We start from the raw sequence: 25,985 nt of genomic DNA, 5'->3' as shown, positions 1-25,985 counted from the left end.
TATTTTCCACTACTCGTATTTTAAACGAAAAAAAAAAAAAATTAAAAAAGCAGCCGCAATAGACAAAATATTTATTTGGCATGTAGCCTTCATATACAGACAAATCATAAAATGTGAATCAAGTTACAAATCATTAATATATACAAATTCCTTAGAGATACAGTATTCACAGTTTTCTTATCTATGTGACTCCATCTCATTTTGTTAAACAGACATTTGACGAATAATGTACTTGTGCTTGTGTGTAGATGTGCGTGTACTGACTAAAAATAACTGAGAAAATTTGGCTTGAACTGAAAACAGTTTAACATCAACAGCTACACAGATGCAGATAGTTGCATAACCACATTCAGCTATTCACAAACACATCTGTGCAAGTAATGCATAGTTTGCACATTGTACTGCAGGTCTGCAGTCACAGCAGGGTTCTGCTGTACAAAACATGACTGAAAGGGCCTCTGAATAGGGAGCCACCCTGTGGGAAGAAGCCCAAACCAACAGGGACCTCAGAGAAGTGACTATGGGTCAGTGATCTCAGTTTTCTACAAATAGATGTGCTGAAAGCTACTGTCAGAGCACATCACTCTACATCTCAGTTTTCCTTAGTATCATCACTCTCTCTCTTTCCATGTCATCTACTGTTGCCAGTCCTCTCAGTCCAGTGGATTTGCGACTTTGAAGAGCCCTGCTCCTCTACCCCTGTGTCCATCCCGCCTCTCCTTCCTTTGGGGAGCCTGGGCAGAGGGAGAGGGGGCGGTGGAGGAGGGATCCTGCACCACTTGCCGCAAGAGGAGCTCCTTGAAGACAGAGTCCATCTGGCGACAGACCTCCTGCGAGATGAAATAAACATTGGTGATGAGAGAGAGGAAAAAGACAAAACTCTCTTTGTTCTCCACACTTTAGTCTACTCAAGAGCTTCTGATTATATTTGTCAGAAAATACAAAATGTGCTATTGTCTTTAAATAATTCGGGTATTAGTAATTTGGTTCCATCTTCTAATTAGACACTTTCTAAAAGGTTTATAAATTATAATTAAACATATATAAAAAGTGAATGCATTTACTATAATAGATCACTCATAAGCTGTTTGCAAACTATATTTAAGTTGCCAGGTTGTGAAAAATCTTTGGCTGGTGTTAAAACTTGATTTGTCTTTTTAGGTCTTTAGTTCATCAGGGAAAACTCTCCAAAGAATGATTCAACCACTTAGCGTCTGGAAAAGTGCTGCAGAAGTGTTCAGTTACCACATTTGCAACTGCAGACTTGATAGATTGTTGTAAAAACCCCCAAAAACTTATTGACATTACCGGCTGCAGATGACTTACTAGAAAATAGTCCCATTAGTTTTTTATTTATGTGAAAGCAGTGGAAAATGATTAACTAACTCTTATTAAAGTCATTAGTTACAACTTACAAATCCTTAAAAACAGGTGCCTTGTCACATAGTGGAACCAGTCATTTAAAACCAAACGAGAAACCAGACAGACCTTGTCTACTTGGACGGAGATATCCTCTGAAGACGAGTGTTCCTGAAATCTGTATGAAGAAAAAGATCAGGAAACACTGAATATTCATTTCTGGCGTAAACATAATGAGTCTGCTGTAATGCTGCAGCACCGGTACTCACTCTCTGCGCACGTTGCCAGGAGAGTGGCCCCGCCGTGGCTTGCACTGTGGCCCGACGGGAATCTGGAGCATTAGCTTCCCGCCTGAAGCGAGGCCGCCCCCCGCTGGCCCACCTGTCAGCCTGCTTTGGTCCATCGAACCGCTGCTGTTGGCTCGAGGACGTTCTGTTTTTTTCTGTGTTGGTGCTGCTGACGAGCTGATGGTGTTGTCAGATGAGCGCCCTGTTTCCAACTCTGTAAGCATGTCGCACAGTCTTTTACTCTATTCAGACACACCATCACAGCCATACTGAGGTGATAAACTAAGATGAGCACACAGACTTACCATCTTTGGAACGGGTGCACTCAGCTTCTACGTCCCCCTCTTCAATAATAGGCTCACTGTGAAGAAAACACCCACAGACAGTCATTCCACCATACACTGCATTCATGTTGTGTGCATTAACGTCTTTGCTCTTACCAGTCATCCTGTTCCAGCGTCATGCACTTCTCGTACACCGGCCCTTGTAATTCGCTCTGGCTGGGGAAGATGCTCTCATGCTGGATGATAATGTTCTTCACCAGGGCGTTGATCTGAGGCTGCAGGGTGACAACATCATCGTCCTGAGCCCCTCTCACCAGGCTGGGGCCGAAACACACGGCCAGGTTGTAAGGCTGCATCATGTTCTCGTCGCTGTACTGAGACACACTGGAGGCAGAGAGACACAGAATCACACAAAGATGGAGTGACATTGTTCAAAGGCAGAGAGACACATAGTGAAACAAAGCTTAACTAAGCTTTTTTGCCTCCTTACATTTGTCCAAAAATGATCAAAAACATTTCACCTCAATTTACTTTAATTTAATTTAATTTAAATTACATACATGTGTTTCCATCAGTTTGGTTTGTTTCTGTTTTGTAAAAATGCACAATATTTTGTGTGTAAACCCTTATTTTTGTGTATTTTATCTCTGTTCTCTGTCAAGTCACTATTTAATCTGAATCTCATTTGGCTATCCATTTTATGAAACAACAAATCATTTGTATTTTTTTTTAAGTTGTTGTGTATTATTTTGTGTAATATTAGAAGCTCCATCCAACACACTTCTGTCAGATCTAATAAGACATCAGCCAGCTGGTAAAAATATTTCGTTCATCCTCTTCGTGGAAAAAAAAACACATTTCGGTTTCCTATGAGTGACTGACTCTTTTTATAAATACACATCCTGAACGTAGTTAAACAGTTCAGGATGTGCTAAATGTGTTAAAATACTCACTGATGAAGGAAGGCAAAGAGGTATCTCATCACAATGACGACAGGCTTGGGGTAGGAAGAGATGACCCCTTTGAGCTGAGCTGCTCTCTCTGCCTCGTTTTTTATTTCTGAGGAAAGGTGATGAAGGAAAGATTGATGCAGATTCCAAACACCGCTCATTTGACATTTCCACACACACACTCTCGCACACCCACTTACGGACATGCTCCAGGAGTTGGCCAGTGCTTTTGATGGGGAAGAGGGGATTCTCCAGACCTCTGAAGTAGAGCTTCAGCACTCCAGCAACAGAGTCCAGGTCAACACTCTGCTCAGCCAGAGGGTCTTCTCCTGTAAGGGAAGCCCACAGCACACTGCCCCACATTATTAATGCTCCACAGTTAGGGGGAGCCACTCCAGTATGACACATACGGGCCATGCAAACACATACACACTAAAACACACAGGCCTACCTCGCTCAAATGCATCCCTCAAGTTGTTGATCTCCATCTGAGACCCCGGCACTCTAAATATCCCTTCATGGTGTAGACCTAGAAGACAGACAGATTATTAGAACCATAATTATATTTATATATAAAGCCACTATTTGTAAGATTTTAATGCCAGTGGCAGAACACTGCTGTCTGTCACAGTGGCTTTTTAATATGACCACTGGGTGGCGCTCAAGATGGGAATTTTCAAATTCTACACATTGGCCTTAAGTCTCACTGTACTTTTATTTAAACTGAAATATGTGGAATATATTTTTGCATTTGAGCTGTAAATGTGCAGCTGCTGTTCTGGTGCTCCTTCAGCTTTGAATACTCACCATTGAGGTTGATAAAGCAAATGCAACTTTGCACAACAACTGGAATTTGCTGTCCTGATGCCTGAATGAAAGAAATGTAGTGATGAATTTCACAAAAAGCGAGTCGAATACGTCACTGCTAATGGAAAAACAAAGGGAGAAATACACCAAGAGAGAGGAATGCTAAAGGAGGAAATAGTGAGGTGGTGTAATCATGGTGGTAGCTACCTGTATGAAGGACAGCATGTCGCCATTGAAAAGCTTGTGATTGTGCATTAAATTGCCACTTGAGTGATTCTTCCTGACACGCATAGACTTTCCATTGTGTCTGCAGAGCCAGATATCATAATGTCAGGACCTGGTAAACTTCATTTTGTCACAGTTGCAGAATTGTAGAATCCTAAACTATACAACATTGTTCACAATTAAACCAAGAACACAATGACTTTATAAGAGAATGCTCATAAAGCATTTCTATCCATACCGAGGCTGATGTCCATTTGATGCTTCAGCTGGGAGGGACAAAAAGAAAATCAGAATAAATAAAGATTTACTGCTCTGGTTGCCAGTAAAAAAAAGGAAGGAGGGTTTAATGGAATATAATACCCCATAATGCACTGTTTTCAAATGACACTTTGGGTCAGCAGTTTGCCTTTTGGTATTGTTGTGTGCGAAATGCAGAAGCGATACCTTTTTCCACAGCCACTTTAAGCTGGTCATGTTTTGCTTGCAGTTTAGACACCAGGGAGCTGCCTAAAAGGTACTCTTTTATTCTCTGAAAAACAAATCAGATGGGATTTAAAGTCATTATCATCAGTTTGCTGCTATTCTCATGTATGACTTTAAAAAAAACGGACTCACAGTGCTGTAGAGGTTTTCTATTTCCTGCAGGTTGGCCCTGCGTCGGGCCGCACTGGGCTTGACTGTCAGGTTCTCAGTGCTGCCGTCCTGAGACGAACCGTTGCCAGAGTCCAGATCGTCATCAGTGATGCTCTCCAGCAGGGAAGACTGGGCTGCCAACATGCTCTTACTCGCCTGTATGACAGCGGTGACTGAATATTATGCTTTGGCAATATTGCGTTTAATTATGATGATTCAGTTGCATAAATAATCCAAATTACCATTATGGTGACAGTGTGCAAAATATGAGAGTCTGAGGTGAACTGACACTGTAATAGAAATTATGTTGCATTCATGTCTGTTGGGAAGCCCAACATGAATAATAATAGTCTCGACTTGGACTTGAGGTTTTAAGTGATTCAGGCTGGAAATATGGTCTAAATAAAGTCTCTCATTGGGCACATTCCTGCCATTTATTGACCTGAAGGCACACTGGCCAAATTTTGATTAATCTCTATAGAAAGTCAGCACACTTCAGTTTAAGTTGGATCTTTTGTTGTTTTTTTTCCCCTCACATGTTTACTTGAGCTTAGGACACTCTCCATCTACTTAAATAAAGGGTGGTACAGAAGGCCCTGGACCCAGACGTTAAGTAACAGTGGTAGATACAACATCCCTACAAAAGGGTGCTAATGAGGTGTTAAGGGTTGTGTGACGCACTCTACCTCCTCTGTTTCCTGGGTGACTGCTTTCAGTCTGGTTTGTATCTGTTTGAATCTGGTCTCCAGCTCGCATCTCATCTCACACTCTGCACTAACCTCACAAACCTGACGGACACAAGAGAGTCATTAGAATTAGAAAAACAGCAGAATAATCCACTAAATGCGCACACAGACATAGAATACAGACCTGGTCTCCATCATGGGGCTGATAAGAGAAGCGAAGGGGCATACAAAAGGTGTTAAAGTGATCCTGCAGGAGGGCGTCTCGGTCCTGGCTCTGGTCCAGTCCAGACACTGTGTTTTGGAGCTGCTGCAGCCCCGTGCTCAGGTTCTGCTGGCTGCGCCACCGACTGGACAGGTAGGCCCGCATCACCCGGCCCAAAGAGAGGTGGTACCCTGCATCTGCACACTGAGGGAGACAACGGAAACTCAGACAATAATCACCTATATAATTTGGGTGCTGTCAGATCATGAAGACTTCCTTCAACATGAGGCATAGCAGTAAAGGCAAGTAAAGACAAAAAGTGATGATGCATCTCCTTACTGAGTCGTACATGTGGTCTGACTGGCCCTAGAGTTGGGGGATCATAACCTCGAGGAGTACACAGTGTTCAAAGGAAAAGACAGCAGACACACCCAGGTGTTAACTGATGCACTCACATCTATGAGAGTAGAGATGTCGTGGAGGTAGTACTTATTCATGGAGGCATTGGCAGCAGCCAAGTTCAGGAGGTAATCGTTTCGGGCCTTGCTGCACTTCAGGTAGATGTCTTGGACCTTACCTTGTCTCTATGGCACATAAAACCCACATCAGTAAAAGGCGAAATAGACACATACATGTACATATGCACGTAATACTATATAAAAGGGTATTCGTTTACTTTCTCTATCAACCTCTCCAGTTTCTTAGCAGCACTCTGCTTCTGCTTTTCTTCCTGTTTCTCTGCCTCCTTCAGCTTCCCCTCTGCACACACGTAGTCTGAGTGGTACTGGTAGTATGTCCGCCATGCCTGCACACAGACACACGCAGCCATGCTTTCCTTTGTTTACTAAACCGAAAATGTTTTGGGTTGTCGTTTTTCACTTACAGTCTGCAGCTCTGTGGTAACCTTGAGTAGCCCGTCTTGCAGCTGAGTGCAGATGTCTTTACTCTGGAGACGAAATACCACAAAGTGAGATGGCAAAACGCAGGAGGAACACAGTGAACCACAAGATATCGTTTGCTGTCAAGAGGAATACAGGGTCAAGTCAGAAAGGGAAAGTGGTAGCATTGTGAGAGTCAGGCAAATTGCACTATTCACGTACAGACTTGTCCCAAATTCGTTATGAAAGACTGTGCTTCTGGTTTGGTAGGTGCCAGTGCTTGTATTAGTACCTTCTTAGCAAGGCGTTGTGTGTACTCCAGGCAGTGTGTGAGAGGCTGGATGAGGAAGTTACTGCAGCAATCACTCAGGCCACTGTGGTCCCTACTTTCTTGGCGGGTCTGGGACAGCAGAGCCAGCCAGACCTGGGCCACTGAGTGACTACTGGGCTCCTTTCTGAACACATGTAAAGAAGGAAAGGAGGACGAGGGGACAAAAAAAAAAAAAAAATGTGTGAGATGCAACCAGGAACGATTCACAGCAGCAGCTTCAAATGAACTGTGGTCAGTTCTTGCGCAGTCTGTATATGTGAGGTTATTGCCTTTACCTCTTGATCCTGGACGTGAAGCGTTCAGCGAGTTTTTCAAGGGAACGGGCGTACTCGCTTTCAATCTCGCCCCGTCTGCGCAGATAGTCAGTCAGGTCCTGCAGCTGCTGGCTCTTCTGCTCAAGTTGCAAGTCCAACACCTTCAGCTGGTCTACAAGCTGGCAACGGACCTCTGAAAAGGGAAGAAAGATGGGGAGCAACAAACACACATGAGAGAATATGACTCATTCTGAAAGTCTTGCTGTAGAGTGAGAAACGGATTTTGAAAGGGTTTTTTTTTTTCCACGAGAGGAACACATGTTTATCAGTCAAGATGGGGTGTGATAGAGGGAGAGCTTCTTCAAATGCTGCTAATAAAGAGGTATCCTTATTGTACCTTTGATTTGTGTGTCGTAGTCCACCAAACCAACCCTCTCCTTCCTGAGTTTCACATGGGAAGTCATTGTTGCTCCAACTGGCTGGAATTCTGGGAAAAGGACGTGAATATTTTGTGTAGTTTGTTGTATGAAATACCAGCTGCTCTGTTCCTTTTACCTCTCTTGCAGAGTCATAGTCTGCTGCATGTGCATGTAAGCTATTCTGACTGTCTTTGCTGCACAGTGTCGGGGAAAAATTAAAGGTCTATGCCCCCACTGCTGCACCCAAGCATGTCTCTCTTCAAACTGTCACACTCATAGCGCTGAAACACCCGCCCTCCTCCACAGACCGTGCTAACTTCCTCCTGCCACAGAAAGAGCAAAACGTGCATGTTCATCTTACTGTAACACATCTCTCAAAACCGGCCACCCTCTGCTGAACGGCAGACGACTAGAAAACCAGTTGGCATGTGCAGCCTGCTGCACCGGTCATGCTGCAGAATTGCATGAGGTGCAAAAATAGCTCTAGCAACATCTAAGCTGCCCTAAAAATAGGGTGCACCATAAGGTCTACAACTCTGTGGAGATGTTTGTTCTGGAGAACACAGGTGGTTTGATACTCAAGTTTACTGATTTACTCGGAACATATTCTGTGTTTTCAAGAATGGGAAATCAAGTCACTTTCTGGTTAGTATTTGTAGAGATCCTCAGTCAACAAGATGACTGAGAATCTTCATAGAAAGTATATTTCAGTTTAGGCACCAGTTTCTTACTGAAGCTATGCTTTAGACCGAATAATCACAATTAACCGTAATCACTGAAAAACATTTATCTGACAAACTTTCTTGCAATTGTTTTGAGGTTGTATGACAGCAACTATCACCACCTTATAATATCTAGTCCCGTTCTCAGCAGCATATTGATGAAATGGTGCAGAAGAGAGCGAGGCTGGAGCATCTCAATGCATGACAGCCATTTGTACACACAATCATCTGATGGGCCTCTAAAAAAGTGAGAACGTCAACTTAGCCACTAATGTCTGCAAGATATCACTGACAAGGACAACATTTATTGCACATAAGAAAGGGGAAGAGTGGGGTGTTTTCTTGCTGGATCATAACCCTTTGTACACCATCAAACACACAATTTCTCTCGTTCCCCCTCAACTTCCCCTTTTTCAAAAGCCAAACATCACTCATCAGCATTCTCTTCAGCTGAGACATTTACTAACAGTCCTGCTAAAAATGACTCTGCAGCATTACAACAAACCCAAAGCTCCCTGTAGAAAGGAGAGTGCCTCAATTTTCCAGCCTATGTCACCCTTTTCCGTTCGCCCTTTCATTCTTTCTCTGTGTGATCAGCAGTGAATCACCACCTCCTGTCGTCACAATATGCTGCAATATTTTATTAGAGCTAGCCTTAACCTCACTGCACCAATTCTTTCAGTTGCTATTTTGGTAATTCTGCGTGTTTCGCTCTGAGTTTTCACAAGTACTAACACACATATGCTGCTTGAGCTATGAAACTTTAATGACCCGAGGGCTGTGTCTGTAGCCAACAATAACGTAACTGAAATAATCAAGCAGAATGATCCTTCATGACAGCACTTGCTTGGCGTTACAAAAACATGTTTATTAGGTCTAAACTGGCAAACCGGCCTGTTTCCTTGAGACAGGTCAGCAACTGAAAATCAAGAAAAGTTGAATGCATCCAGAAAAAAAAGAGAGTCCTACCTGATAAGGAGCAGTCTTGACTCGTGTCTTCTCCAGACTGAAGCAACTAAATAATGCCAGTTAATAACACAGCAAGCTCTCAACTGTTTCACCTCCCCCTCACATTGGACACGGATGGATGTGGGTGGAGTGGAACTCATCTCTCTGACTCTCTCTCTGTCACACACACACACACACACTCGCTGCTCTACTGCTCTCTCTCTCTCACCCGTCATCTCACTCACACATTCAGTTTGAGCCATCGGCGTGCAATTGTGCAAGTGAGACCAGTGAAAACCTTTTTGAGGCTCTCTTTCATGCTGCCACTTGAACTCCGGAGAAGGTTTTCAGTCCAATCAAACACCAGCTGTTTTCACTGATTAGTCCCTCTGTGCTGCTTATTCACAGGCTGGTAAATGAAATCAGCTGCTATAGTGTGCAGTTGGGGAAAAAAAAAACATCCTGACTACTCTGAGGGTATTTTTGGCATAACACTGACGGCCACTATGATCCACAATCTGCCTGCATGCTGTGTGACCAGTTTATGGTGAATAATGTAGCTTGTAACCTTGGAAACATCTCACTTGAAGAAAACAGTTATACAAAAGCTAAGAGGGTCTTTGACTTCTGAGAAAGTCCCCAATAACATTCATTGTGTGTACCCTGGTCACAAAAGGAGATAAAATTGCTGCTACTAAATCACAACTCACCTATCGGTGCCTCATTGCTCTCGAATATTTGTCTTGAACAGAAGAAGCGCTGTTGTCTTCTCTCACCTCTCGCTGAAAGTGTTACGTGGCATTAAGGCGTGAAACGATGCTATTTCCAATTTGAGACAAGCAGCCAAGCTTTCTGAAAGGCCAATGTGCAACAGTTGCTGTTATCTGTCATATACTTCTCTCTAAAAAAAACACAAGTATGAAAAAGTACAATTAGCTGCAGGAAGTCACCACTGAGTCCTCATGTATTGTGAGTTCTCACATTGAAATTGAAGAATTTCCACCTTTGAGCTCGACTGCAAACAGATGGTTTACACATAGAAATCAGATATTTGCTGCAGAAAGCAGTCTTTCACTGACTTGACTGTTGAGCTGCATGCTTTTCATTTATCTTAAATCCCTTTTATGTAGCATTATTAGGATACATTTTGTATTTGTAGAAAAATGTGGTAAACCTGGTGAAAACTGACGCAGCCTGTTGCTTTCAGCCCATTCATTAGCGTCCAAGGGTCAGATCCGTTACTGTTTAACAGTGTGCAATGCAGTCTGTCACAGTGTCTTTTTTGATGCTACCACTAGGAGTCGCCAAAGTTGAAAACTCTCAAGTTAGGACACTGTGTTCCGGCCTTTTCACAATCAATGGGAACCTTTATCATGGACCTTGTGTACCTGATATGATTGTGTTCAACAGAAGTAATATTTATGACATAGTGAATTCAACTGTACCTCTTAACTGGCTGTGTAGATGGTACAAAGCTGTGATGACGAATTCACAATTAAGTGTTGCTTTTACTAAATATTTTGATATATCATTAACCTCCTTTGCACGTGACCAACTTATTTTCCCACTGTAATTACTGTTATAAAAATGTAATGTTCTACAGCCGTAAAACAAATAAGCTGCTTATACGATCACTTGCTGAAAAGAGTACAACACAAAAAATATTATTTGAAAGATTTATTTGCAGTAATCCTGTTAAATAATGAGACCAAATTGAAACAACTTGTTTTCAACTCTGTAAATCTCACAGAATTTTGGGTCACCTTTGCTAATCACAACAGCAATCCAATAAAAACATTGAGACCAGCTTTTCCTTTTAGATTCCTTTTGATAACACCATGATTCATGTCATGTTCCAAGACATTTTGCTCATCACTGCAGTCAAAAGCAAGACTTAAAAAAAAAAAAAAAAAACAGTGATGGAAATGTGTGAACAGCTTTGACGCACAGATAGTCACAGTTTGCAGAGTCAGAGATATTGTCAAATAGAGATTAAAGTGGAAGTGAAGGGTGAATTTAAAAATGTCTAGAACTGCAGCGTCATTGTGAATCAGAAGAAGAATCTTTAACGTCTGTGCTTTCTGTTGCCTCGCTGACTTCACTCAGCTCTTTGCTCTCTCCTCCGCTGTCTCTCTCGCTCTCTCTCTCGTGGTCACCAGACCCTGACGGGCTCTGGCCAGACGGTGCATCCTGACCCGACACGCGCACTCCGGGCTTTCTCAGCTGTGGGACACACGGACAAAAATACGACACATTCATGACACAATCCGCTCATCTGAGCTCAGTGGTGTTACACAACCCCTGAGGGAACAAAGAGACTGTGATAATCATGTCAATATAGTGCCAACATCTGCTGCCATAGTGGATAAAAGTGGAGAATTAAGTCACCTCATCAGCCATGTGGGCCAGGTCTCTCTTCATGGCGTAGGCATCCTCTCCATCTGCATAGTATTTAGGTTCTACCTCACTGATTCTGTGGACCAACAACATGACACATCCGCTACAGTCAAAACAAATTTCAAGTCAGAGTCGTGGCTGCCATTGAGGACACTGAACTCATAACTGGAGCCCAACGGAAACCCCATTTTTGAGGCCAGTGCTGATGTATGTATGTAGGTAGGTAGGTAGATACTTTATTCATCTCTAAAGAGAAATTTGCAGTTCCATATACAGTAGATGTTATAAAAATCTGACAACAATAATTGCCAAAGCAATTTTTTTTAAAACACATTTTTGAAAAGGATCCCTTAAAGTTTTTTTTTGTAAAATATATTTTCCAAAAGGCACGAGGCAGAACATTTCACAAAACTCAGCACTCTCTCTCTCTCTGATGCTCCATAATGGCAACACCGCTTCAAAATGACCTCAAAGATAGGCGTAAGAAAAGCTTTGAACAGAGTGCTCACTGCAGAGCTGGATGAGCTGGAAACTGCAGAATGAAAACATGTGGTCAGAAAAAAAAATATCGAGCCCAATGAAGCACTAAGCAAACACTGCGCACCTATCAAGTTAAAAAAAGATCCTTGATCATATATTTTTTTTATTGTTTGAGTGTGCATTCACTACTACAAACTGTTGTGGTTTGGTCATTTTTTTTCTGACCGCAAAGATATCTTTGACACTCCTGTTACATAATTTCTTGTTACTTGTTGGTCAACATATACCAAAAAAACACTGTAAGCTCGAAGCTCGAAGCTGACTGTAATACATCTGCAATAAGCTGGTTGACATATCAGCCCAGCGAATCAATTGGTCTAACACCATTCATGACCTCAGTATTCCTGAAAATACGGGCCATGGCCACGCTAACTGTGTAACAATACTCCAGGAGTATATGTATTGCAATAAAAACACTGAAGTAATGTTGGGAGAGAAACAGACTTACTGGAATTTGAGTGTGTTTGAGTACAGGTGCAGGGCTGCTCGGTTGCTGCAGTAGGGAGAAAAGATTGGTAAGTCCTTCGAAAACAGGAGCATTAACACACATAGTCAGAGCCTGTAAACAGGGAACTATACAATAATTTACTGCAACAAAACAACGAATAAACAAGCACACAGTACCTTTTGCGAACATGAAGCGAGACATATTTAGCATTGAAGTTTTCTATCATGGCCCGGCTGGCCTGGTCCATCAGCTTCTGAGCCAGGCCAAGACGTCTGTGGGAGCGCTTCACTGCCTGGAAGACAAAGTTGAGGGTTTTTTTTGTTTCCCGATAGAAGTCAGCCAATACATTAGTAATATGAAACATGTAATTTAACGAAAGGAGGAGATGTGTGAGGTGCTTCTCATTCACACTCACCAGGGATGTGATGTGTCCATGGGGTACATCATCTGGGTCCTCCTCCCTAATAAGAGTTCACAATAGTTTTTTGTGGAACACATTATGTATTTCCTTTTTCCAAGTGATGTCAGGCAGAAAAAATAGGATCACTTATACTCACATCTTTGCCAGCACATATCCAACAATTTTGCCATTTTCGTCCTCTGCAATGTATGAGAGCTGAAACGATGTAAACAGACATTAAGTGTCAAACAAACGTACGAATTCACGGAAAGAATTTGGATGATGGAAGCAGCAGTGTTAGCTAAGAGAAACAGGAAAGAGTAAAAACTACACTGATCACCTGAGGCCAGGACAAGCCGTGGTAGAAATAGTATTTCATCTGGTAGTTTTCTGGAAGACACAGCAAGTTACAGTGCTGCATATTCATAAGGTCCTCCGGCTGAAAGAAAGAAAGTGAATGTCAGAAAGGTGCATGACACGATGCTGAGCTCTTCAGCGGCGATATTTGGTCAGCTAACGAGTAGGCTATAGTAACTAGCTTAGCTGTAAGTTAACTAGTAGGCACAGCATGGCTGTCGACAGGTTTTCAGCACGCTTACCCTTGCGTTTCGTATGTTCATTTTGTTAGTTGCTTTGTTACCCGGACTGTAGAAACAGAAATCAAATGTACTTCGATACACTAACCAATCAATTCATAATAATTGCACTTTAAGATTTAAAGAGCTTCTCTAACTAGCTAGCTAAGTCGGCTTGCTAGCAAGGAAGGGAGGGGAGGAAGGAGCGTGCCACAATAACGACAAGCATTTCCGGCCACAGTATGCGCTGGGACTTCATAATAAAAGTCGTAACCCTTGCATGAGGCACAAAAATATTCCACAAATCACTTTTATTTTGAAGAACGCCTTCCCGTCGATAAGAACTCGGATGCTAGTTTCTTGAGTATTATCGTACACTTTCTACACGTACAGGCAGGTTAAACTAGATTGTCAACCAGTGAAAGACGGTGACTGCGGGCCCCAGATCCCCAAGGACCCCCCCAAACCACACCTTCATTTTGTGGCAGTTAGTTGTTGCACCTTTACAACACTAAAGTACAATAACAACTCTATTTAACAAAAGCATGTCTTACTACCTGGTAGTGTGACCCTATGAGGGCCTTGTGATTAAATCAAGTTATTAGTCCTTAATTAGATAGAATGAGTTGCCATATATTGTGCATGCACATGCTGTCTCTCACCTGTTACATGAGAGCTGATACCAGCCAGCTCAAACAGAGGGGCAACCAGAGGATGGAAGATCTTTCTCCCTTTCTTTTTCCGTCCAAATGGGTTGATAACCACCAACAGCCTGTGTGGGTGCAATGGACCTAAAAGGTACCTATGGAATCTTACAGGAATCTTAGCAGGTAAAAACTGTCCTCTATGTGTTGCTATATTGACTTTCAAACAGTGAAAATACTGCAGCTCCAACGCTAAATTCATATACTGCAACATATATTTATTATAATTTAGGAAAATAGTAGTTTTAAAGTAAGCAAGTCCAAGTTATGTCTCAAGTCAGTCAAGACAAGAAGCCTCTACTAGCCACAAGTCCTTGAGGGAACATTAATATGTCAAATATTCAAAGCCAGCACCTTTCTGACAATATGAAAAAAGGTGCAACTATCTAACATTTGGACCTTTGGTTGGTGTTCATACTGGTCATCCAGTTCTGGAAGAAGCAGGTCTGGAAGAGAAGGCGGGCGGGGGGTGTTGTGGTCAGAAAAGGCCCATGTAGTGTTTTTGTGATCTCATTTGCTTTTTGAACTTTTTACATTATGATTGCTAAATTGAGAAACAGCAAAATCACTATTCTTATCTGTGCGTCAAGGAAACTTAATATATCTAAAAAATACGACAATAAAAAGTACAGATCCTACGTGGAAAAATGAATATAAACGTGGCGACCTAGTGGTGAAAGTTAAATAGAGCTTTGTCACGATCATTTTGGAAATAATAGTAATCACCTGCTCTCTCTCTCTCTCTCTCTCTCTCTCTCTCTCTCTCTCTCTCACGCACACACATATACACACGGTTGTATTTCCTCTGCAGAGTTGGATTTGGTTTTTATAAGTGAACTTGTAAATTTAAATGACTCACTTTATCTCTTACTCACTGTGATAAGGCCCGATTCTTCCTTCCATCACAAAAGTTTTCGTGTCGCTATAAAAACCGGCCAGTATGCTGATACTCCAGGTAAACTCCTGGCGTCCAATCAGCAGTGCCACATGCAAATGCAGCAGGTGTCACCAGGGAGGGACGGGAGAGGAAACAGATATTTTTAGAATAACATCCTGTGTGGCAGGCGTTGTCTTCAGCACTTCGCACAAACAATGGCCTAAACGCGTCTGCAGGTTCATTGAGAGGGAGATGAAGACGCGCACATGTCGGTGAAGGACTCTGGTGGCCGCTTACTGACTGATGGCGAGGACAGATTGCCACCCTGGTGCTGCTCAGAGTTGCGACAGTAATGAGTGTCAAGTGTGATCTTATTAAGTTTTGTGAGAAACGGCAAAGAGCGACGCTGTGGCTGGAGCGCGTTTCCAGATGGAGACGGACCTGAGGCTGGAGTCGAGTTTGTGGGTCGGGAATAAGAGATACCGAGCGGTCCTGACTGGCTGGCATTTCAACTGGACCGAGGTCGATAAGAAGAACCGCGACAAGAAAACAAGTAGGTGTCTCCTCACCATCCAGAGCATCAGCACATCTATCGCGTCATGTGTTTCCTCGCCATAACCTCGCTGTTTAACACTTGTTTCAAAGCCTTAGCATGTTTCCTGTCTGTGCTGAGCTGGCACAACAAGACAGCATTCATTATGTGAAAGTAGCACAGGAAACACTATGAACAGACTTCAGCCCCAGAACACCTGACATGTCATTTTTCTGCACTATTACAGGAAGACAGCGCCAATTAAGCCCATAGCTGCTCTGCAGAAAACGTGAAGAACAAGTTCAACAGCACCAACATGAAACACAACCTGCTGACAGTTTACTGAAAACACAGGCTATAGAGCTCACACACCTCCTGGCACAATGCGATCATATAGGGCTTGTCCTTTAATCAAACTTTGCTTTTCTCAACACCACACACACATTGTAAATGATTTTATTTGAAAGTGAAAATTTGTTGTCAGATGCTTGAAAGACGTCTGTGTGTCTTCTTTGAGACACTTATTTTTTAACATAATGATGATAAATTTGAGCACAATCTATGCCCCATTTCTATAAAACTCCCCCATAAAAACCCTTTAACAGGGAAAAGATGAAAGAAAACTGTTATAGATTTTGTATTGTTGTATAAAATTATAGACATATTGTAATGATATATGTTGACAATATACAGTATGTTGTCTTTGATATGTGTTTGAAACTAAAACATTGATCCAAACTGTTGTTAATGGGTCTCTCTTCAGGTAGACTTTTTGACTTACCATCAGCAGGTGGAACAGTATGGATGACAGCATCATTTTTTTCAGGTGTGCCAGTGAGCCTAACTGCAGAACACACCCTTTTCACAGCGGACAGTTTGCTTGTCATAGTAAGAAAAGCTCTGACGTTTACTAAAAACATCAACAATGGCTCTGTCTTCTGTTCAAGTGTCCCAGGCAGTCATGACAGTGTGACAGTGTGACAGTGAGCCAGTACTGAAGCATGTGAATGGCATTCAGTCATCATCAATGTTATTTGTGAGACCTGTGGTTTTCCTAGCGTGACGTGTCAAGAAGGCCCAGAAGAGAGGGCCTGTGTTGGAGCACCTAAATGGGATGCAGCCAGTATTCACCTTATTAGTGCCACCTGTGCTTTAATGGCCATGATGAGTAAAAATATCTGCTGTGAGGTCTGAGGATAGTGGTTGAAATATTCTGTTCACTGTACCCTGAAGTTTGTGCCACTTGTCTGTGTGATTGAAGTTTCAGTACCTGTGGCGGAGGTGGTTGGAGTAGAGGAGGGTCGGGTGGAGGTACTGCCCCAGAAGTCAGTTGAGGACACAGACAAAGACTTCACGGGTGGGTTCTCATGTGAGACTCTCAGATATCACAAACCCAAGGCCACAGTCAATGCTTCAGTAGATAGTGACAACACAGGCTCGAAGCATTTCGCATCATTTGCTGTTGAGTTTAAATTGAGATGAGTGTCAATAATTTGCATATAAGTGCAAAGCTCCACTTTGCATATGTTTTTACTGTGGTTTTACAGTATAGTTTTGTCTTCTTTATCTATCATCCATCTCCAGTTTTCTATGTGAAGCGCTGCAGCAGTGGGGGCTCTTATGGGTTACTATGGAGACTGGGCCGGACCCAGTTCAGCTGCCCCAGTCGGGCGCTAAGAGAACAGTGGACGACATACCTAAGAGCAGCTCTCAAAACCCACAGTAAGAACGGATAATCAGACAAAGCTGATATCATAGCTTCTATGTCAAGGTACAAGGTGTAAGGTTCGTTAATTCATCATTTTATGATACAGAGTTGTATAACGAAATGCTGGTTATATTATCCTCACAAAACACAATGATATCAACGGATAAACCCATGATCAATCATAAAACATATATGTATGTTTAAATCTTTTTAGAAGACAGTCTAAATACATAATCATTTTATTAATTACAATATTTTCAAATCCGTCAGAGCTTGCTGACTATAATATTCCAAATGTATCTTCTAGGCCCGTTGCGTCCGCACAGGCTGTTGGTGTTTATCAATCCATTTGGAGGGAAAAAGAAAGGAAGAAAGATTTTCCACTCTCTGGTCGCCCCTCTGTTCGAGCTGGCTGGTATCAGCTCTCATGTAATAGGTGAGCGGCAGCCTTCATCTGTTTTGAGAAAAGTTTAATTTGCTTGAAAAAGTGCATGAAAGTGATTTGCAGTCTATATGTAATGGTCACACTTCTTGTTTAGTGACTGAGCGGGCCAACCAGGCCAGGGACCACCTCCTGAAGAAAGACCTGACAGGCTTTGATGGGTGAGAGCCGTCCACAGTGCAAACACCATGCTATGAGAGTGCTACAACAACTAAGCGGCCTGGGAGGTGCTGTCCTAACAGAAACTCCTCTGTTTGTTTATAACAGTGTGGTGTGTGTGGGTGGGGATGGCATGTTCAGCGAAATACTTCATGGTTTGATTGGGCGGACACAACAAGAGGCAGGCCTTTGTGAGAATGATCCCGCTGTCACTTTACAGCCTTGTCCGCTTCATATTGGCATCATTCCTGCAGGTAATGACACTGTTATTCATAAACGGATGGAGCTAGATTGAGGGCAGTTGCAACACACAGCCTGTTGTCTCTTACCTATTATAGGCTCTACAGACTGTGTGTGTTATGCCACAGTGGGAGTGATCGACCCTGTTACTTCAGCTCTGCATATTATCATTGGTGAGGAAAGATTCATTCTTTGAATCACCCTTTAAATCAAATACCTGAACAGTTTTGTCAATCCTGAGCTCTGTAGTTTAGTCATTTCTATCTCCCACAACACCTTGCAGGAGACTCTCAGCCGTTGGATGTGTGTTCAGTCCATCAAGCCTCTGCTCTGGTGCGCTACTCGGTGTCTCTGCTGGGCTATGGCTTCTATGGGGACGTTATGGCTGAGAGCGAAAAACACCGCTGGATGGGGCCTCTGCGATATGACTATTCAGGTATGGACTTTAAACTCATTTAGAGAACAGAAATTACAACATGCCGAATTACATTAGATACTATTAGATCTCTATTTATTTTTGGCTCAAATTAAAAAAAATACCCCTGAAACTGTCGCTGTGACCAAGATCAAAGGACGTCATGTGATGCACATCCTCTTTTTAAAGCATTTTATGAAACAAAACCACATTTCCTTGCATAAGCTCTTTTTTAAAAATCTCATGTGTACGTGTAGCGTTGCGCATTTTCATCTAACCTGATTGTTCTCTTTGTCCAGGCACAATGGTGTACCTGAGCAACCGAAGCTATGCAGGCATAGTTCAGTATCTACCAGCAGACCCGGTGCTCTCCAGCCCGAGAGACAGAACACGCTGCCTCTCAGGGTAAAACACCAACTGCTGACATGGCATGACATGAAGAAGAGTGTATACACAGTGCAATCAATTACAAACACAAAACAGACTCTTAAAAAGAGAAAATCAGCAGATCATGGTTGCAAAAAAATATTTAAACTTTCCCTGCATCACAGTCAGAAAATGATTGTCTCACAATAAACCCCTTTTAGATGTGTCATCTTGTTTTCAGGGGGGGTCCCAAACAAACAGCTGGAAACAGAAAACCAGTGTCATGTAACTCAAATATACGAGGTGGCACAAGCTTGACATAAACAACACCGCTGCAATGACGTTTTTATGTAGTGTCTCTCCATGAGCTCCAGTTGTTTAAGGCCAATGAGACTCTGGTAAGAGGAAGACAACATGGGTGCAAGGTGTCAGTGTCACACATAGTAAAATCTGAACTTGGTTCCTTGGTGATTTATCTTACTCCCAGCCTTTCCGTGAGTCCTCATTCTTATCTAGGCTATCTAAGGATGTGGCCGTTTTTAACCTTCCCTTTTAATCTCTCAAGTGTCCTTGAGAGTAGCATCATTATTATTCAAGCACTAGTGAAATGGTCCAAATTAACTGTTCGAGATATCGTAACTGCCACCACCTGCAGCAGGGACACAGGTGTTGGGTGCACCTTAAGGAGGGTAGGGACCACGTCAGGAGGAACTTGATCTTGATGAAAGGTGATCCTTGGCCTCCTGTTAGAGTGTACAATGCCCCCAGCATTGTGACGCTCTTATGAATAGGAGTCAGGTTGAGGAACTTGTTATTTCACACACTTGCAACCAGAGTGAAAATTCTTTTGTTTTCTGTGTGTGTGTGTTTTAGGTGCAGCGTGTGCTCTAGAAGCACAGAAAGACTTTTCCCCCACTCTTCAGATTCAGGCTCCCTGTACAGTTCCCACAACAGCCAGTTCAGTAGTGACTCGGAAGGTAAAGGTATGTGTTTGTTTTGTATATTTTAGCCCATTTAGCATAAATTCTATATACTTAAAAGCCTTCTTGGCTTGTGACCTTTTAAAACAAAGCTCAGTCTAATAGCACCTTCTCGCCAGGTTGCACAGTGTGAATCTTTCTTCTAAGACAGTTTTATTTGAGTTATTTATAGAGGGCTGAAGAGGTGACATTGTCCATTACTTAACAAGAAAAGAAAACTGGAAAAAAAAGTTTTGTAAAAGAAATCTGTTTTTTCTGCTCCCCCATCTACCAATCATCTCACAACCCCTCAAATTTTATGTTAAGCAACCCCTCAGCCCAGTTAAAGAATCAGCGGTGATGTACAGTTTTTTTTTTTCATGTCTCTCTTTGCCTTGTCTCTCCAGGTGACTGGGTGACTGTGGAGGGCAGGTTTAGGTGTGTGTCTCTCACTTGTATGTCCAGCTCGTGTCCCAAGAGTCCCCTGGGCCTCTCTCCCTCCGCCCACCTGGCGGACGGAACGGGGGACCTCATCCTGGTTTGGGATTCTCACCCGCTGGGATTCCTCAAGTTCCTCTACAGGCACACGAGCACACAGGACCAGGTATGGGCGCTTTCACATTAAAACAAAGCTGGACAAGCAAGTTTAGCCAGCGCTTCACCCAATCTCTGTCTCCCTTATTTTTTAGTTTGACCTGCCGTTCGTGGAGGTCCACCGCGTGAAGGCCGTGCGTTTCTCTCTCCCCTCTGGCAAAGACGAGGAAGGATATGAAGAGATTAGAGGCAGGAATGGTAGGACGGACGAAGAAGAGAGCGACTATGTCGAGACCATGAGCAGGAATGGCTCTCAGCAGCACTTGGCAGAGAGACCCACAGGACGAGAAATGACAAGCGAGCAGAAAACAGCGCCCCCCTTCCTGTGTTGTATGTGCTGCAGGAAAGCTCCAGCAGTGTCAGTGTGGAACTGTGACGGCGAGATTCTGCCGTTCACCGACGTCTTTTGCAGGTAATTCAGCACCACAATCCGTTCTTGCATACTTCAGAGTCAGATTTAACACAGCTCTGTCATATGGCAAAAAAATCGTCCACAGGCGGCAAAGGATGAGCGTTTCTCAGCAGCACAGTTTTTAACGGCTTTCGCTTCTCCTCACAGGATTCACGGCCAGTTGGTGCGTCTGTTTGCCAGGGGCATTGAGGACAGAGCAGCTGCGGACAACTGCAGTGAAAATGACAAGTGTAAAAGGACATCATACACAAATAGCCTCTCACCTTAAGTTTGGAGAGATTGGCGACCATGAGAATGTTCTCTAAGGCAAGGCTGATTTATTCACGGCCAAAGAGTTCCTAATATTTCAGGTAATTTTACATTGCAATCATTAAAAAAAATCTATTTATTCTTAAATGATTGTGTTTGTTGAATGCTGCTCCTTTAAAGACACTATTTGCTAAATGATGCACTCATCTGTAATGCAGGTTAATCTGCACAAAACGTGTCTGTATGCCGTGTCTGGTCTGAAATGTTTTTATTTTTACTTGAGCTTCCAGAGATTAAAATCATGTGGAATGTCAACAGAATTTAAAAGACAAATATTTTAATTTAAAGCAATAAAAAGACTGACCTGACAGTTTTATCCTTTATTGTCAACATCAGTTCAGCGATGCATTTCACCTTTGGATCTGAATAAGAGCAGCAGCAGCTTCCTTTTTGTTGCACATAAACAATCATGCAGCGGGAACTATTTTTTTCTAACCTGATCCAAACTAAATTTGCTCATGAGATTAGAACATTTTCAAAAATATCTTCACTACTTCAGCATAGCGTCCCATGGAGACAGACCATTATATTATTACTGCATACAGCAAATGTTTAACAAATGAATCAAATAATGCATGAAAGAGCAAACAGAACATTCCCGGAGAAGTTCTTTAAACGCATGCTCAGGTTTGCTGCACTTCCCACGGTCCTCTGAGTGCTGGCAGGCCCACCAGTGGGACTGTTTTTGACCAGTGAATTTGTGTGTTTGTGTGTGTTTGTAGATGGGAGACCCCCAGCTAGACCACGCACCTGGTAGAGACAGACAGGTCATAATGTTAAATCTCATCCATGCATCCTTATATATGTTCGAAATGTTATGAACAATTATTTGAACTGAATTTAAAACACCTACCTGAAAGTCACTCTTACCTTAAATATTCAAACCCGTCTCCTTTGTTATTAAGAGAGTCAACTGTTATTACAAACCAGACCAACAAGCCCTCCTACTATAAATGTTATGTGGTGTTGTTGCTTGACATGCATCACGTTCAGTATCATCGTGGTTTAGTGATGACTGTCAACACAGGCCTGCTTGCAGCAGCGAGCAGGTTTTTATTCTTTGCATTCGTGTAAGTAGAGATTTTCTGGCTCTACAAGTCTCATGTAAGGTTACAGGTGTGGCCGATGCTATTTTTTTTTAAAAAAAAAGAAAAAAGGGCAGGTGCAAGAGTGAATGACGATTTATTTTGAAATTTACAGGTGAACCCTTAAATCAGGCTAGTACATTCATTCTTGTATGATTAGGGACAAAAAGCAGTGGTATGTTTATTTCACATGCAGACAAAATCAGACGGTACAACAGTGAGTGATTGCAGTAAACTTTATTGTCTGTAAACTTGCCGACAGCAGTGTGCGTGTTCATGAGTTACGTGATGCGTGTGTGTGCGTGACAGAAGGCATCATGTGGTGTGGGGCTGCACCCACTTGTATGTTCCTTCATAGCGGAATCCCACCCTCTTCACCAGATCATCTGCCTCATTCGGGCCGCGACTATGGGCACAACGAAGCAAAGAGAGGAGGGAGAGAAATGAAAAGGGAAAAGGGAAACGTGCTCCCTGTTTTAATGTCACATTAAACAGATGATGTTACCTTCCATATGTGTAAGAGATGGGGTGTATCTTCTCTGCTTCTATCTGGTGGAGGAGGGGGGTGAAGATCCTCCAGGCCTCCCGCAACTCATCGCTGGGACAGAAAGAGGAAGAGTTCAGGCCAGAAAACACAACATTGAAACAAAATACACCGTGAGTGTAAATAGGACAACCAACCTGCGGACAAAATGCATCTGATTCCCACAGAAGACATCCAGTATCAGCCTCTCATAAGCATCTGGGAGCTTCACATTCTAGAAGAAGATGCAGCAAGATGAGACATCAAATATCACCTCAAAATGAACAGACTTATAAGTGTCTGGAAAGTCTGGAAACAAGTAAAGGTCTTCAGAACCTTTTCTTTTAACTTTAAGCAAGGTAGCTCATCATGTTCACAGTAGAAACAATAATCTAAGACTGACGCTTGGACTTGAATGACGGATGGATGCGCAGCACCTTGTATCTGCTCCTGTAGGTAAGGTCCAGCTCAGTCTCCTCTGGGCTGAAGTAAACCCCAGGCCTCTTGGTCATCATCTTCAGGTAAATGGCCTCGTTTGGCTGCACCCGCACCACCAGCTCATTCCTCTGACAGCGGTTATCAAATATGTCTCCTGGCACGTCGGTGAACTGCAGACGCACTTCTGCCTTCTGCTCGTTCAGAGCTTTCCCACAGCGGAGAATAAAAGGAACGCCTGGTGGTTGCCGTGATGACAGGCGCAAAGGGAGAAGATGTCATGAAAGGCAGAATAACACAAGGGAGGAAAAAAGAAAGATGAGAAAATGTTTTGCCTTACCATCCCACCTTTCATTCTGGACATAGAGGACTGCGGTTGCAAAGGTTGGTGTGCAGGAGCCTTCTGGTACCGTGGGGTCATCAAGGTAACCCAGCCTGGAGTGGCCCTCCCCCTTGGGGTCCCCCACGTACTGACCGAGGACCACATCTGACATAGCAACAGGGGCTATACACTTCAGTACCTTCACCTGCAGCACATCAACAGGATTGCAATGACATACACAGAAAAAATGCACAGAAACGTCCTATTTCCAACCATCCGGTCATTGTTGTTACCTTTTCATCCCTCACGTCAGCTGGGCTGGTGGAGGCAGGTTTCTCCATGGCGACCAAACAGAGCATCTGCAGGAGATGGTTCTGCATGACATCTCTGCATCAAGAAACAAGTACTGTAATCAGGCCAGGCAGAGGCGCCAGTGCAGCAATAACAGTGTATTCAATGTTTTCACTTTTATCCGAGTGTACTGTCTCTCACCGAATGATGCCAAAGTCATCAAAGTATCCTCCACGGCCCTGAGCGCCAAAAGGCTCCTTGAAGGTGAGGACCACACAGGCCACACTGTTCCTGTTCCATATGGGTCCAAAGATGCGATTTCCAAACCTGGAAGTAGGAGAATAAAACACTGCTAAAATAAGGCCCTCAACACCAGCGGCACAGGAAGGATGAGATGAAGGATAATGAGTACCTGTGAAATCCAAAAATCTTGTCTATTGTGATGTTTCGATTTATACCTGTGGTAAAGGGCTTGGAATAATGTGTACAGAGCTTGTTACCTCAGAACCATTAGGTTCTGGACCATCTCTTTGCCCAGGTAGTGGTCTATGCGGTAGATCTGGTTCTCTGTGAACAGGGAGGACAGGTGGGCTGACAGCTCCTGTGAACTCTCGAGGTCACGGCCGAAGGGCTTCTCAACAATCAGCCTGTTCCAGCCTCTGTTTTGCAAGCATACACAGATGAATAGGAGAATGTGGTCAAATAGCAAGCAAACCACTGCTTCTGTGGATTATAGATAACGGTGTAACAGACACTGACTTGCTGCTCATACAGTGGGCTCTGATGTTTGTGCTAACATGGTGGTAGACAGTGGGAGGCAGAGCCAGGTAGAAGAGCCTGTTGGCGTCAGCTCCCCCCGGCAGAGATGACAGGTGAGCGTTGAGTTGAGCGAATGAGCTGTCGTCGTCATACCTGCCTCTAAGGTAAGAGTTCTTACTGAAGAAGGCTGAGAGACACTCACTCTCTTCATCAGTGACCTGAGGGAAACACACCCCAACCAATCAACAGCCCTGTCCCAGGTGGCCAACAAGGAGCCTTAGATGTCTTACCTTCATTTGAGGCAGACATGCTGTCTTGATGTCCTCCATGGTCAGGTTAGATCGGGCAAAACCCACAAAGTATGTGTCATCTGGGAGCAGGCCATCTCTGAATAACCACCTAAAGAGGGGGCAGAGTCAGTGAAAAGCAGCGAGGCAGAACACTGGCCAAGGGTCAAACTCCTCATGATACGAACTGAGCTAACAGCTTTAAAGAAAAAGCTGCAGCAAACCTTCACTCACCATAAAGTTGGATAGATCTTCTTTTTCGCGAGATCCCCCTGTGCAAATAAAACAAGCAAGAGAGAGCTCTGATTATGAACCACTCCTGATATTCACTGTGGCCGAAAAGAATGAAGAGTCCAAAGAGTAGGTAAACTTTAAAAACAAGCGGTCACGCTCATGTGGAGCGAGTGATTAAGTAATGTGAGAACTTTGAACACATTCCTAATTGCAGGACTCTGAGACTTCATGTAAAATTTAAATCGATCACTGGATTTTGGCAAAGAGAAAACGAACAAGAAAAACATAAAAAAAAAAACAATTGGATTTTGCAACTTGTGCTGGGCTTGAGGCCAAGAGCAGTCTGACAAAATGTTCCCCGTCTTTCAATGCTTGACAAAGGAAAAAGTAGATGCAGCACATTTCCGTCAACATGCTCATTCCCTGGCTTTCATGTTCTGATTAGCACACTGCAATATTGCCCAGTGGATTGTTCTCCTGTGAGGCTTTGTGTCAGCTCTGCTGGGCCCCAGTCACTTTAAAATCTCATTTTAAACTCTTTTTCACAGTACGTAGTTTAATGCAGATAGAAATCTAGATGGATGAGCTAACCTCCATTAACAAGAGTTTGTACAAAGTTTGAACAAACTCATTATTTCTGCAGATTTGTGTTAAATTGTGTCAAAAGGAAATTGCAAGTGTATCATATATACTTTCAGAATAGAGGAAACAGTGGTTTTTTCTAGTCATGTTGTAAGAAGTTGAGAAGTTGTACTCACAGACGCTCCAAGGATTATGAAAATATGTGTGTTGGAGTGAGGAGACTGCTCCTCTCCATAGAGCTCCCTCCTGAGCTGTCCAAACACCTCGGAGCGAGTCAAAGGCTCAGTGCTCATCTTCTGGCCCATCTGGTCTCAGTCTCTCCCTACTGTGGCTACTCTTATGTCCCTATGGCCACATGACACACAGTATGGAGTAATTTCAACTGTCATCCTCACCTTGCAGAAA

General features: G+C 43.1%; 4 protein-coding genes across 7 annotated transcripts; 1 reads left to right on the top strand and 3 right to left on the bottom strand.

Moving 5' to 3' along the window:
- Positions 1-57: 57 nt before the first annotated feature.
- Positions 58-9,127, bottom strand: LOC121612378 (rho GTPase-activating protein 4-like). Of its 2 annotated transcripts, none has more exons than XM_041945218.1 (22): positions 9,007-9,127; positions 7,294-7,383; positions 6,918-7,089; positions 6,604-6,766; positions 6,317-6,451; positions 6,110-6,238; positions 5,889-6,017; positions 5,416-5,637; positions 5,232-5,333; positions 4,528-4,701; positions 4,357-4,441; positions 4,151-4,178; positions 3,895-3,994; positions 3,688-3,748; positions 3,332-3,409; positions 3,081-3,209; positions 2,884-2,989; positions 2,087-2,314; positions 1,952-2,007; positions 1,629-1,860; positions 1,489-1,537; positions 58-830 (listed from the first exon to the last, which is right to left on the bottom strand). In XM_041945218.1, the coding sequence occupies exons 2-22, from the start codon at positions 7,358-7,360 to the stop codon at positions 654-656; spliced, it is 2,622 nt and encodes an 873-aa protein (XP_041801152.1). In that variant the 5' UTR covers positions 7,361-7,383; positions 9,007-9,127; the 3' UTR covers positions 58-653. The 2 variants fall into 2 exon arrangements, with proteins under 2 accessions (XP_041801152.1, XP_041801153.1); XM_041945219.1 differs by having other exon boundaries at positions 6,317-6,379.
- Positions 9,128-10,652: 1,525 nt separating this feature from the next.
- On the bottom strand, positions 10,653-13,558 carry naa10 (N-alpha-acetyltransferase 10, NatA catalytic subuni). Its single transcript, XM_041946015.1, has 8 exons — positions 13,370-13,558; positions 13,111-13,209; positions 12,928-12,986; positions 12,786-12,831; positions 12,547-12,662; positions 12,371-12,415; positions 11,374-11,458; positions 10,653-11,208 (listed from the first exon to the last, which is right to left on the bottom strand). The coding sequence occupies exons 1-8, from the start codon at positions 13,388-13,390 to the stop codon at positions 11,026-11,028; spliced, it is 654 nt and encodes a 217-aa protein (XP_041801949.1). The 5' UTR covers positions 13,391-13,558; the 3' UTR covers positions 10,653-11,025.
- Positions 13,559-15,112: 1,554 nt separating this feature from the next.
- Positions 15,113-21,370, top strand: zgc:158263 (ceramide kinase family protein). 3 transcript variants are annotated; one of them, XM_041946665.1, is made up of 14 exons: positions 15,353-15,479; positions 15,706-16,346; positions 16,720-16,815; positions 17,043-17,180; positions 17,474-17,602; positions 17,706-17,769; positions 17,876-18,021; positions 18,106-18,180; positions 18,291-18,443; positions 18,722-18,827; positions 19,662-19,771; positions 20,155-20,351; positions 20,437-20,753; positions 20,901-21,370. In XM_041946665.1, exons 2-14 carry the CDS (start codon positions 16,259-16,261, stop codon positions 21,019-21,021), a joined length of 1,740 nt encoding a protein of 579 aa, XP_041802599.1. In that variant the 5' UTR covers positions 15,353-15,479; positions 15,706-16,258; the 3' UTR covers positions 21,022-21,370. The 3 variants fall into 3 exon arrangements, with proteins under 3 accessions (XP_041802597.1, XP_041802598.1, XP_041802599.1); XM_041946663.1 differs by lacking the exon at positions 15,706-16,346 and having other exon boundaries at positions 15,113-15,479; XM_041946664.1 differs by having other exon boundaries at positions 15,113-16,346.
- An 877-nt stretch (positions 21,371-22,247) lies between these two features.
- Positions 22,248-25,914, bottom strand: LOC121612505 (glucose-6-phosphate 1-dehydrogenase-like). The gene is made up of 12 exons (XM_041945425.1): positions 25,757-25,914; positions 24,999-25,036; positions 24,768-24,876; positions 24,478-24,695; positions 24,219-24,377; positions 23,920-24,045; positions 23,721-23,814; positions 23,446-23,632; positions 23,108-23,343; positions 22,829-22,905; positions 22,653-22,745; positions 22,248-22,553 (listed from the first exon to the last, which is right to left on the bottom strand). Exons 1-12 carry the CDS (start codon positions 25,883-25,885, stop codon positions 22,463-22,465), a joined length of 1,557 nt encoding a protein of 518 aa, XP_041801359.1. The 5' UTR covers positions 25,886-25,914; the 3' UTR covers positions 22,248-22,462.
- Between the last annotated feature and the right edge of the window lie 71 nt (positions 25,915-25,985).

This window comes from Chelmon rostratus, chromosome 10, assembly GCF_017976325.1.
Source record: "Chelmon rostratus isolate fCheRos1 chromosome 10, fCheRos1.pri, whole genome shotgun sequence".
Taxonomy (NCBI): domain Eukaryota; kingdom Metazoa; phylum Chordata; class Actinopteri; order Chaetodontiformes; family Chaetodontidae; genus Chelmon; species Chelmon rostratus.
Note: the sequence above shows the minus strand (reverse complement) of the source record. Positions and strands in the feature narration are given on the sequence as shown.

Bases quoted from the DNA above. Each gene is read 5' to 3' on its own strand.
- LOC121612378 (XM_041945218.1), bottom strand. From the start codon at position 7,360: ATGACTTCCCATGTGAAACTCAGGAAGGAGAGGGTTGGTTTGGTGGAC. The intron at 4,702-5,231 runs GTAGAGTGCGTC...GCTGTCATACAG, and splicing joins TCACCCAGGAAACAGAGGAG to GCGAGTAAGAGCATGTTGGC. The intron at 1,538-1,628 runs GTGAGTACCGGT...TTCTTCATACAG, and splicing joins CCTGGCAACGTGCGCAGAGA to ATTTCAGGAACACTCGTCTT.
- naa10 (XM_041946015.1), bottom strand. From the start codon at position 13,390: ATGAACATACGAAACGCAAGG. The intron at 12,416-12,546 runs GTACTGTGTGCT...TCCCTACTGCAG, and splicing joins TCGCTTCATGTTCGCAAAAG to CAACCGAGCAGCCCTGCACC. The intron at 11,209-11,373 runs GTGACTTAATTC...TGTGTCCCACAG, and splicing joins TGGCCCACATGGCTGATGAG to CTGAGAAAGCCCGGAGTGCG.
- zgc:158263 (XM_041946663.1), top strand. From the start codon at position 15,356: ATGGAGACGGACCTGAGGCTGGAGTCGAGTTTGTGGGTCGGGAATAAG. The intron at 15,480-16,719 runs GTAGGTGTCTCC...GTGTGATTGAAG, and splicing joins GAACCGCGACAAGAAAACAA to TTTCAGTACCTGTGGCGGAG. The intron at 17,603-17,705 runs GTGAGCGGCAGC...CTTCTTGTTTAG, and splicing joins TATCAGCTCTCATGTAATAG to TGACTGAGCGGGCCAACCAG.
- LOC121612505 (XM_041945425.1), bottom strand. From the start codon at position 25,885: ATGGGCCAGAAGATGAGCACTGAGCCTTTGACTCGCTCCGAGGTGTTT. The intron at 24,378-24,477 runs GTCAGTGTCTGT...CTTGCAAAACAG, and splicing joins GCCCACTGTATGAGCAGCAA to AGGCTGGAACAGGCTGATTG. The intron at 22,554-22,652 runs GTAACATCATCT...TTGTGCCCATAG, and splicing joins ATCTCTTACACATATGGAAG to TCGCGGCCCGAATGAGGCAG.